Here is an 11750-nt window from a genome sequence, read left to right as displayed (position 1 = left end):
TCTGCACGATGCAAATTTGGAAAACAGGTAATGGAGTAGTGGCTCTAACAAAGTATTTAGCCAGTATAAAAAAGGAATGTTGGGATATCATAGGGGAAAAGCACCCATGAAAAACTACATACCAACATACTGAGTCAGTAATTTGAAAATGCACACAAATCAACAGGAGTTAAACTCAGCTTTGCACAATTTACTGATTCAATAGACAGGCAGTCCTTAGTTCAGCATAATATTTTGAGGTTAAGCAACAACAAGCAATTTGTATGATTTTAGATAATTGGTTGGCATGGTTACAATCCATTTCCTGCTAGCCAAAGCAAGTATGCTCATAACATACAAGTACAAATATGCATATGTGGCATACTTTCAGATATATGGCGAAGCATGCCCTTACCAAGTTTCATTGGAATGCAGGTTCAAGTGTGACAACACAAATGCAGAGTGCAGATATGAATGCTCCTTTTTTGTTTAGTTTTAATTATGGCATTTCATTTATAAGTACGCAAAAACTGCAATTGTTTGAATTATTTATTTTGCACATATATATATATATTGCACACATTGCTTATGTAAATCAATGTCACATACTTTGTAGAAGCAAAACATATCAACATATTTTAAAAATACACACAGTTAAATTGGCATACATTTAATTGGGTAAAACTTAACAAACTAAGAGTTTAATCTGATCAACCTACATCCTGCTGGGATAATGCTGAAAAGAAATCCAGCTGTGGCTTATCCGGGCTGGGTGTAGGTTGGTCAAATGAATCATTAGTTAAGTAGACAGACTATTACAGACAATATAAATGTTTGGTATGAATAAACATATCTTAACCATTTGTATGCATAATATGTTCAATTATATTTTGACCCCTCTAAATACAAAATACATCTCTGATATCAGGCCACATATTTCTTCAAAAGGCTCTGACTTGTTGAAATGCTGCTGTAAAACTTATATTTGTTTGAGTCAAGAAGGGCAAGTTGAGAACCATTACAAATGCTTTTTCAGTAGGGTGAAATACATTAAAACCGAGGTCCGGTGACAGAAAAATAGCAACAGATACTATTACAAACGCTATCGATATGTTACACCCGTTCTTTAATACAATAAAGGCCACACATTATAATCAGTATCTATATTTTCACCAAGTAAAAGGGAGATAGATGTACTGCTCCTGGATGAAATATATTTCTACTGGTCCTTTAGTTTTTTTTCAAGATCTAAATACACTTCCAAGTTAATTTCATCCACCTCATCTTGCACCTGTACAAAAAACAAACAAACAAAAAAAAAAAAAACATTTGTTTAGTGTACTCCTGATTCTCTGAGTTCCCTTAACACAGCATCTCCCCACAACAGCTCAGGATAATACAGTTGCCAATGTTACACTCCCAGTGGGATCCCCAGCCAAGATGGACAACTCAAAGTATTCTGTCTCTATACCGCAGAAACGTAAGTCACATTACCTTAATATGGCAAACATAGTAAGTCTGAGGTCAATGTTATGGTCACTAATACATTCAGCATACAATGTTTCCATAACCTTGCAAATATGACTTCTACCCGAAATGGTCTCAGAAATGAAGCTTCAGCAGCTGAATATTTGTTTTACAAAATGAAGTCTATTGTTTTTGAAAAAATATATACCACAGTTAACACAAAAGGTTTAAAACTAATACTTTCAGTGTAGATTTATAGCCTTAGTTCTGATAAAAAAGGGAGTTTAAACTACCAGAATTGATAAAAGGGACACTCTTACCTGCTCAACCTCATCTACTTCTGGAATATAGAACTGCAGCATATTCTGGATTCCGTTTTTCAGAGTAACCGTGGAACTTGGACACCCAGTGCAGGAACCAACCAGCTTCAGCTTTACAACCCCATCTTCAAACCCTTTAAAAATCACATCCCCACCATCTTCTTGGACTGTTGGCCTACCAGATAAGAGCAAGTAAACTGCATTAACATCTATATGAAAATGTAAGTTTATTTTGTTGGTTTCAGTAGTTTTGTGGTTTGCAATTTACAAGTTTTATGGTATCAGTGAATTAGCAGTTCATTTTGCTACAGCCAATTGGTTATATTATTTGTACTTATTAAGATTCTAATTGACAAGTGAATAAACAAAATACAGGTGTGTGTGTGTGTGTGTGTATATATATATATATATATATATATATATATATATATATATATATATATATATATATATATATATCTATCTGTGTGTGTGTGTGTGTGTGTGTGTGTATATATATATATATATATATATATATATATATATATATATATATATATATCTGTGTGTGTGTGTGTGTGTGTGTGTGTGTGTGTGTATATATATATATATATATATATATATATATATATATATATATATATATATATATATATATATATATATATATATATAGGGGTAAACTGATTTGTATCGTTGGGTATTCATGAAGAGTGAGATATAATTAAAATAAATACACAGTGCCTAAACTAGGTATTAAAGTGTTGCTTTTCTACATTCTATAATATTGTGCAAACATTTATAATGAAAACTTCAGTTTCAACTTATTTAGAAATACTGACTAGATAATGTATTGGTATTACCTAATTCTTGTGTCCAGTAGTTCCTTAATCATTGCAACTATTTCATCATCCTCTTCATCACCTCCAGAATGGTCTGAAATACAATAATATAGATATTGCACATTTCAAAACACTTCCAAGCACTGTAAATTCCATATACAACAATTTACTTAAACTATTACAGATAGTATCATAATCAGGGTTAAAAACTTATTGAGAAAATGGGGGTTCAGGTCTTGGGAGAGAAATAGAAACCCTGGTTTACAGAATCCCCAAAGAGATTACAGATGCAGTATTTGTTTGGAATGAAAATTGTTTTTGATAACATTACCAAATATATCTACACAGGACGATAATAAAAACATTATTTGTGTGTCTACACCTATGAGAATTGTGTACAGTTAACAAACAGAAGCATTCTTACGACTTTCAGTTTGTGGCTCCCCTGTAGTTATGGGATTTCCACTTGCAAAAAACTCAGTGATGACAGCAAATATCTTGGGTTTGATATCATTCCAGGCTACCTCATCATCTGTCTGAGTAAAAATCAAACATAAATACAATGCACTCAACAACACCATGTGTAGATCTACATAGATCCTGTTCTAATATCTGTGTGGGGCTGATGCCGGTTCAATCTGCAGTCTAAAAGTAATCTGTATCTATGTATGTATAATTCTTGTTTTATATTTTAAATCATTCCAATGCATCCTTGATAATATAAATTATATGTCAGTAACATACACCCTTGATAATTCAAAATTAGAGCCTTAATTACATTAAGTGTGACATGCTGTATGTAGGGCCACCTCCAGTATATCTCTGTCGCTGCAGATTTCATCCCTTTTGAGCGATAATTAATCAACAGTCTGGACAGAATTCCAGTTAAAAGTTATTTGATCTCATTATGCTGCAGATGGAATCCATCCTGAGTGATTTCAGGTCACTTGGTGCATAGCAAATGGAAATGCAGCATACAAATGCTGTATAGAACACACAAATGACCTGCAGAAGCCAAGGTTGCTCTACAGTACCTTTGTCACTGTGATGAAGTCTGGTCCATAGAACACACTTTTAACTCCTTCTACTTTAAAAAGATCCCTAGAAGAAAATAAAGTGCAATGAGCTGTTTTTCTTTACATTATATATTAATTTCGAAAGATCCACTACGGTGCTGCATCTTGTTTACAGGGTTAATAATTTCTGGCAATAACGCTATTCAACTAACACCTTATATTGTTACTGTAGTAGTAACACTACTATGACTACTACTAATAACAACAACAACAACAGCAACATATATTTTATATCCTCACCTGGCTAACGCAGAGCATTCTGCTGTACTTGCATTTGGAAAGTCAAGTGTTCCTTTCTCCAGAACCAGTCTACCAGGGAGAAACTTGACACTGCTTGGATTTGGTGTGTCTTGGGTCTGAATAAACATGTGTCGGACTGCAAGAAACCACAGTTAACTTTTTATGAGTTTCTCCAAAAGGCACAATTTCAAAATGAATTCTTGGACCCCTGAGAAGTGTAGGGAAAACTAAAATCCTTACTCCACTGTAAAACAACATTTTGTTTAACAGAAATAATCACTTATTTAGGTTGTTTCCTGCAGGTACTACAGTCTTACAATATATTGTTAATAATACAATAACATACCCTATGTACTCTGTTACAGCTGTTACAGTTTGTTGGATCAACCCAAACGATGTAATTCAACTTTTTTGTTCATTAAATCACTGGTTACAGGAGAACTGGTTTCATAAAATGATTGAGGCATTTTTACTTGGGCAAAGATAACTGAAAACATGATAATCTTTTTCAATCAAATTAGAGTTTTACAAAGAGTTTGCATTTTGCCATCAGATGCCTATACAGTAACTTAACATAACTAATTACTGTGGTTTGCCCAATCTCAGTGATAAATCAACTGTTCAGAGGAAAACCTCTCACATATTGCACGTATAGCTTAGTTCCAGATACAGAAACATGTATCAATGGAGGGGGATTACAGAAGTGTAAACCTTGTGTATCTACAAATGTAATATGTACATTTTAACATTTTGGGGCCGGGTTACAACCTTTTAGATGGTCATCAGTCCAACTGCAGTAGTAACTACATGTGCTGAAACCGAGGTGAAAACATGCAAGACACATTCTTACAGGTTTGTGATTTGACACATGCACAACCTTGGCTTTATCAATATGAAAGCTGATACATTTTCTGACTGAGTACCTATTATTGTCACACAACAAGCGACAGGTCAGTGACAACCGATACTGGCAAGCTATCTGGGAATGAAAAAGTCATCGATATGTTGACAGTCCCACTAGGGAAAAGTCAGGCCAATTAACTGTGCAGTACAGATCTTAACAGGAAGCAGTCAGGAATGTAAACATCCATGACAGGATTGAGGAGTGAAAAACAAATGCCAGGCAAATTCCAAAGTTGTATTTTGCAGACAAAATGTTTTCTATTACAGCCATTATGAATTCTTAAAAAAAAAAAAAAAAGTACAATAATAATAATAATAATAATAATATATATAATATATATATATATATATATATATATATATATATATATATATATATATATATATAAATATATAAAAGAAAATGATATTTTAGGTACTTAAAAAGGTAGAATAATTGATTACAAATCAATTATCAGGACGTTGGACTACAAGTCCATCGGCTGAATACAAAAAAACCAGGACTTTAAGAAGTTGATAAAAAAAAAACTGTGACAGAAATATGAGTTCTGGTGATAAATCTTCCTGCCGACCTGTGAGGGCGCTAAAGAAAGAGAGGAGAAGTATCTGGAAGGGCTGGCCTGACAGTTCGTTTCCGGGACAGGGAAGTAGGTCAGCCTGGAAAGAAGTGAGACTCTGTTGTAAGACCGCATTGAGTTGAAAGGTAAACGAGAGGCAGCTGCAACCGTTTACCTAGATATCATGCGGGATTACATATAGGGGCCAGGGTAACGCTGATCTTTTCCTTCGTTTGGGTAAAACGCTTGGAGAAAGAAGGAACGAGAGTGGAACTCGCAGTATTTTGATTTGTGTTGTGTTTGTTATTAACTGTCTGTGTTTGTTTCACTGTAGACAGTTAAAGCACTACCCCGGAGCTGTCGCAAAGGGTCAGCACTGTCCGGAGCACCCCTGCACACCACCGTATCCGTGTTTTCACCACCCACCCTCACGACAACACTCACCCAGGACTGGTGACTGTCTGTTTGTCTTTGTTCAGGACTGTGCCCTGTTTCTGTTATCCCCGAGCTTTACATATCGTTGTGTATTGCCGGGGATTGTTTTCTTTGTCGGTCACCAGACCTGGAAAAGCAATAAAGCACTTTTCACTGGATTATCGTTGTCTGCCTGTCACTCCTGCACAGCATCACCGCTACACCCGTTCCCCCTACCGACCACTTTGCCACACAAACACATAGTCTTTTAAACAAAATTCCAGAATGTTGATGATGTTAATGATCTCAGAATAGAATGTTCATTCCAAATGGCTCCAAAGTGCCTAGTTTGAAAATAAGTTCACATTCTTTTTGTTTCCTGACAGCATTAGTTCCATAACAATGAACTATCTCACAAATTGTGATGTCTTCTATACGTCCCCTCTGTTAAAATGTCTGGCGACAGGAAAGGTAGAGGTGTTAATTCGTATACTTCTCAGATGTTCCACGAAGCGATCAGCTAGGCGCTGTTTTGTTTCACCAATGTATAGGTTGTTACATTTGCTGCAGCCAATGCAATATACTATTCCTTTACTAATGCAAGTAAAAGTATCATGAATAGTAAATGAGGATTTTGCTCCCTTAACTATTTTGTTGCTGTGAATTTATTTACAAGTTGCACAGCATGACCTGTTGCATGGAAACGTACCCATAGTACTGTCCAGATTGGGTTTAATGTTACTGTGGACCAGATGCTCTCTTATACTTTTATCTCCTCTGTATGACATTACAGGAGGATTATTGAAAATGGGAGCTGTAGAAGGATCTTCTTGAAGAATGCTAAAATTTCTTTGTATGATGCATTGTACTTTTTTGGTCATAGGATGATAAATAAGAACAAGGGGAATACGATTGTTGATATTCTGTGTTTTGGTTTTGTACAAAGCATCCTTTCTGTTTACTGTTGATACACTTAACTGGGCTTCTCCAAGTATACTGTCTGGAAACCCACAGTTTTTGAAAAATGCACACGTCATTTGTTTTATTAAAAAAATTACTATCATCACTGCAAATGCGTCTCAGCCTTAGTAATTGAGAGTATGGAATGGAGTTGCGACAAGTTTGGGATGTGAGGAGTCGTATCTTAGATATGAATGAGAGTCTGTTTCTTTGTAGAAAATTGTAGTATTGATGGTACAAACAGGAACCATGATGGTAATGTCTAAGAAATAAATTTGTTTAGAAATGTTCCAAGTATACTTTAGAGCTGGATGAGACTGGTCAATAAAATGTATGAAATCCATTAAATCTTCAGTAGTGTTAACTGAGATGCCAAATATGTCTTCAATGTACTTAAGATATAAAATTGGTGTATACCCCTTGTACTGTTGAAAAACTTTATTTTCAATCCATCCCATAAAAAGACATAGGAGGGCCCCATTTTTGTTGTCCTACTGACACCTCTAACTTGTTTATAAAACTCTCCATTAAAGGAGAAACAATTCAAAGAAAGAACAAGTCGGGCTAGTTGCAAAAGAATATCAGTTGCAGGTTCTTTTACTGTCCGTTTATCAAGGAAGTATTTTATTTTTATGACACTGGAGCCATTTGGAATGAACATTCTGTTCAGAGATCATTAACATCATCAACATTCTGGAATTTTGTTTAAAAGAATACTTTTTTTTTTATCAGCTTCTTAAAGTACTGTTTTTTTTGTATTCAGCCGATGGACTTGTAGTCCAAAACGTCCTGATAATTGATTTGTAATCAATTATTCTACCTTTAAGTACCTAAAATATCCTTTTCTTTTTTCTTTTTCTTATTGATCATTTTGGTACACAGCAGTTCCTTTCTCAAACTTTACATACATACATACATACATACACATATATATACACACACACACACGCACAATGAAAACGCAACAGTCTAAGCTTTACATCAATAGATCACTGAGCACATACATAACGTTATTTACATTTTAAATAGTGAGCAGATGGGTTTGTTGATTGTTTGAGTAGTATTGTTCCTTGGGATAACAAAATACTGAGCTCAAGTCATGTGATTTCATAAAAATGCCAGGAGGTAAGTGTTTGGTTGAGTTAAAATTGCAAAAATGAGTTGATTAATCTATATAAACAGCCATTTAAAAAGACATGATTTTAACTAACGCAAGAACAGCGAAAGACATGACCATGCCCCACTTCAGTAATGAAGATCATTTGGTTGCTATCGGAATGACTGAAGGCGGCCTGTCTGTGAGAGAAGTTACCCGGAGAATGAGATGTTCTGTTTCAACAATCAGCAGACTAGTCCAGAGAAACACGCCCTGGAAGGCCTAGGGTCACCACACTGGCCCACCACGTCATGGTGAGTGTTATGCTGACTGTTGCGTTGTTCAAGCCAACTGTTGTGGCGGTGGAAGTGTGATGATGTGAGGAGGAATCTCCTTTAACACAAAAACGCTTTTGGTGCAGATTGAGGGCAACCTTACTGCTCAGCGATACATTGACAAAAACCTTGAGGCAACAGTTTAGCCAATCCAGAAGTGTCGATTTTCCAGCAGGACAATGCAAGACCAAACAGTGCTAAGGTTACAATTGAACGACTTCAAGAAAACAATGTCAAGGTCTTGCCGTGGCCAGCTTTTTCTCCTGATCTGTCCAACAGAACATGTGTGACTAAATCACCAGTGCCATCCACAGGAGACAACCGCGACCAGCCACCCTTCACCAGCTGGCTGCAGCTGCACAGGAAGAGTGGCGGAACATCCCACAGCAGTCTAGCCAGAAGCTGATCAGGGCTATACGTTAATGCTAAGGGAGGTCATACCCAATACTAATTTTGTAATTTTTTTTTATTTTATTTTATTTTTTTACTTTAACAGTGTGTCTCGTTCAATACTGAAAACTTATGATATTTTGATCTGTATTTTTGTTCACATTTTCTGTGATTTTGACTGTTTAAAAAATGTATCCATGTTTAAAATACTTGATTAAATCCATTAGACGTGAGTGTTGCGTTTCTTTTGTGCATCAGTGTATATATATATATATATATATATATATATATATATATATATATATATATATATATATATATATATATATGTAGCTTTCTCGGTTAACGCAGTCAGGCAATGCACACACGGGGAGGGCGGTCGCGAACCTGTAACACCTCTCCCTCTCTACACACACACTTAAAAATACCCTCATACCTGAAAGCTGATTTACTCTTGGTAGGTTTAACAGTGTCGGATGTGCAATGCTTCTTTTAGCACACAATGAAAAGCACTGCAGTTTCTCTTTGGATTGTAATCTGAAATTAAAACAAAGCATGTCATTCTATTTGTTCGTTTACGTTTTCATTTTTTAATATTTCTCACACGTTACATATTCTTTGTTATGAGTTTGAAAATGTCCTTTATAACTTGTAGTATTCGCTATTAAATCACTGCATCTTTAGCCCAATATAGAAGGTAGTATTCCAGAATGAACAGTAGAACATTTTTCTGCAATGGCACTTTATGTTAATTTATACATATCAGTGCTGCATCACGGCAAACTGAAGTATGTGAGGATTAGGTCATATTAAGGGACCGTTATATCCCTCTTCACAGCGACTAAAGCGTGATTTAATTTTTTAAATACACACTTTACACGTAAACCACGACAATAACATATAAAGTATCTTAATGTTAAACTAACCCGGTGTGCAATTCTGCCCGTAACCTTAAAGCAATCTGCCGCAACAACGCCCATCTTCTCGAGGCCGCCATCTTTGTTTTGAGTAGAAGGACCCAATGTTAATGTTAGTTTACTTATATCCTGACTGAAAACAAAACACGATTTATACTATTCGTAGTACATTTGCACAGTTATTAACCTTTATTTTATAAGATTTATTTGCTTGTACTTGAGGTTGTTGTTGTGACCGCCGAGTAGTTTTGTAAAGAATGTTTAAATAGGCACAGCGAAAGTCGTCTTTCTATGTGGTACGTGCTCTGTTGGCGGAGCCGTGCTTGGTGTGGCTGAAGCGGTAATTCAAGGAGTGGCGTATTTCAATATTAATATAGTGTAGTTTGTGGTTTCGGAAAATCAATCATTTAGACATTTGAATGTACTGTAGTAGTTGCTGGGCTAGGTAGCCTTTGATTTTCGTTACAACCAAGACCTCAGTTTATTACTGTCGGTGGTATGCCTGCCAAATAATATATGCTTGTGGATCCCTTGTGAGATAGACCAAATAATCTTTATTCAATTATGTCAATTACAGAAGAGCAGCGAAAAGTCAAATATATAAGGTCTAGCAAAATTCCCCTTTTCTTCCTACATGTAATACATTTAAGTACAATCTTAAAAATGATTAATATTTTAATGGTAAAAGAAATTTTTGTAAATTCTTATTCTATACTATTTTGTATACACTATGTGCGTGAAATACTTGATACTAAAGTTTTACATTGACATCTTGTGGCCACTGTCAGTATTACACGTCCCACCCAGTTAAAAAATATAAACCTGACAAAAAGTTTAGCCATCCTGACCAGGAAGAGTTTTAGCCTGTCAAAGTTATTCTAAGTCTGGCTTTTAAACAACTATTAAATACGAGGAAACACTCAACGTGTTGTATTTTGTGAGTTGCACAACTTAGTAAATTAGCTTATATATATATCTAGTCAGCTTATATATATATATATATATATATATATATATATATATATATATATATATATATATATATATATATATATATATATATACACACACACACACACACACACACACACACACACACACACACACACACATATATATATATATATATATATATATATATATATATATATATATATATATATATGCCTGCATGTAAGCAATCTGTTCACGTCGGCTGTCTATGCTGTCTTGCTAGTCAATGCCAAGTTGCATCACGTTGTAGAACTGAACGTCTTGATGGAGCGAGGTGCTAACGCTCGGCGTCACAATGGAAGTGCAAAATGTGTTGACTAATCCATTTAGTGCTACAGACTATGCAACGAAAACAGAAATGACACGAACCTGGAGGACAAAACCAAAATTGCAAGTAGAGATTACTTATAGAAAAGCAACAAAAAAGTTAAACAGGTATTTCAGTGAAGCTTGTCCAAGTGTGCATGGATCTCTGGGTGTGCGGAAAACAAACAAACAAGCTATTGAACCAAACACAATGCACAATCCATTTTTTGGCGTATTTTAAGAAATGCCAGTAGTCGCCCATAATGTTATCACACTTCATTATTTCTATAATCTTCTTTGACATTTCCTTTAAATACCTCAGCGTAATGCTTGTCCAGAACCACAAGGTTGTACTCTCAGGCCCCTTTGAGTATTTAAAAACAAAAGAGACACATTATTAGCCATAAAACAACCTTCACAATGTGTCATTATAACTTTAGTGCTGTCCTGGCAGTACCCATTTGGAGCAACTAATCCTCTTAAAGGTTTAGTAAGTAATGTTTTAAAATCCATTTCCCATACCTTTACAACCTAAGTGTTTAGTTTAACTTTCCCTAAAAAATCGCAAAAGATGAAATACTGTAGACTAGCAATCTCCTCCAGACCTTCAATCAGAGGTATAGTGTAAAAAAAAAAAAAAGTACTAGAGTTGTCCTAAAATCAATAACGGTACATTATCAACAGGTAACCTTTTTACTATTAATTTAATGAGATACCAATTTGTGAATAATAATAATAATAATAATAATAATAATAATAATAATAATAATAATAATAATAATAACTCGCAATTTAATCAGTTATGTGAATTACAATAATACATTTATCGTTATTTTGAACGTAACCTTTTACTGTAATTCTTATCGAGTGGATGTTTACACACAACACGTGAACATAAACTTTTTTTAAAGGTGGTAAATCATGTTTAAACAGTACACAATTTGTAAGTAAAATGTCCTCACAAGTTTCGAAATTA

At 34.9% G+C, this 11750-nt stretch overlaps 1 protein-coding gene across 1 annotated transcript; it reads right to left on the bottom strand.

Annotated features, from left to right (window-relative positions):
• Positions 1-540: 540 nt before the first annotated feature.
• On the bottom strand, positions 541-9592 carry zgc:110319 (uncharacterized protein LOC796111 homolog). The gene is made up of 8 exons (XM_041269560.1): positions 9485-9592; positions 8995-9095; positions 3904-4039; positions 3622-3688; positions 3012-3123; positions 2609-2681; positions 1767-1941; positions 541-1270 (listed from the first exon to the last, which is right to left on the bottom strand). The coding sequence occupies exons 1-8, from the start codon at positions 9553-9555 to the stop codon at positions 1199-1201; spliced, it is 807 nt and encodes a 268-aa protein (XP_041125494.1). The 5' UTR covers positions 9556-9592; the 3' UTR covers positions 541-1198.
• Positions 9593-11750: the final 2158 nt, after the last annotated feature.

This window comes from Polyodon spathula, chromosome 13 (genome assembly GCF_017654505.1).
Source record: "Polyodon spathula isolate WHYD16114869_AA chromosome 13, ASM1765450v1, whole genome shotgun sequence".
In the NCBI taxonomy this organism is placed as follows: domain Eukaryota; kingdom Metazoa; phylum Chordata; class Actinopteri; order Acipenseriformes; family Polyodontidae; genus Polyodon; species Polyodon spathula.
This window is presented reverse-complemented; position numbering and strand designations above follow the sequence as displayed.

Coding starts and splice junctions, on each gene's coding strand:
- zgc:110319 (XM_041269560.1), bottom strand. CDS start 9,555: ATGGCGGCCTCGAGAAGATGGGCGTTGTTGCGGCAGATTGCTTTAAGG. Junction 1,942..2,608: donor CTACTGGACACAAGAATTAG/GTAATACCAATA, acceptor CTTATCTGGTAG/GCCAACAGTCCAAGAAGATG. Junction 1,271..1,766: donor AAGTAGATGAGGTTGAGCAG/GTAAGAGTGTCC, acceptor TTTTTTGTACAG/GTGCAAGATGAGGTGGATGA.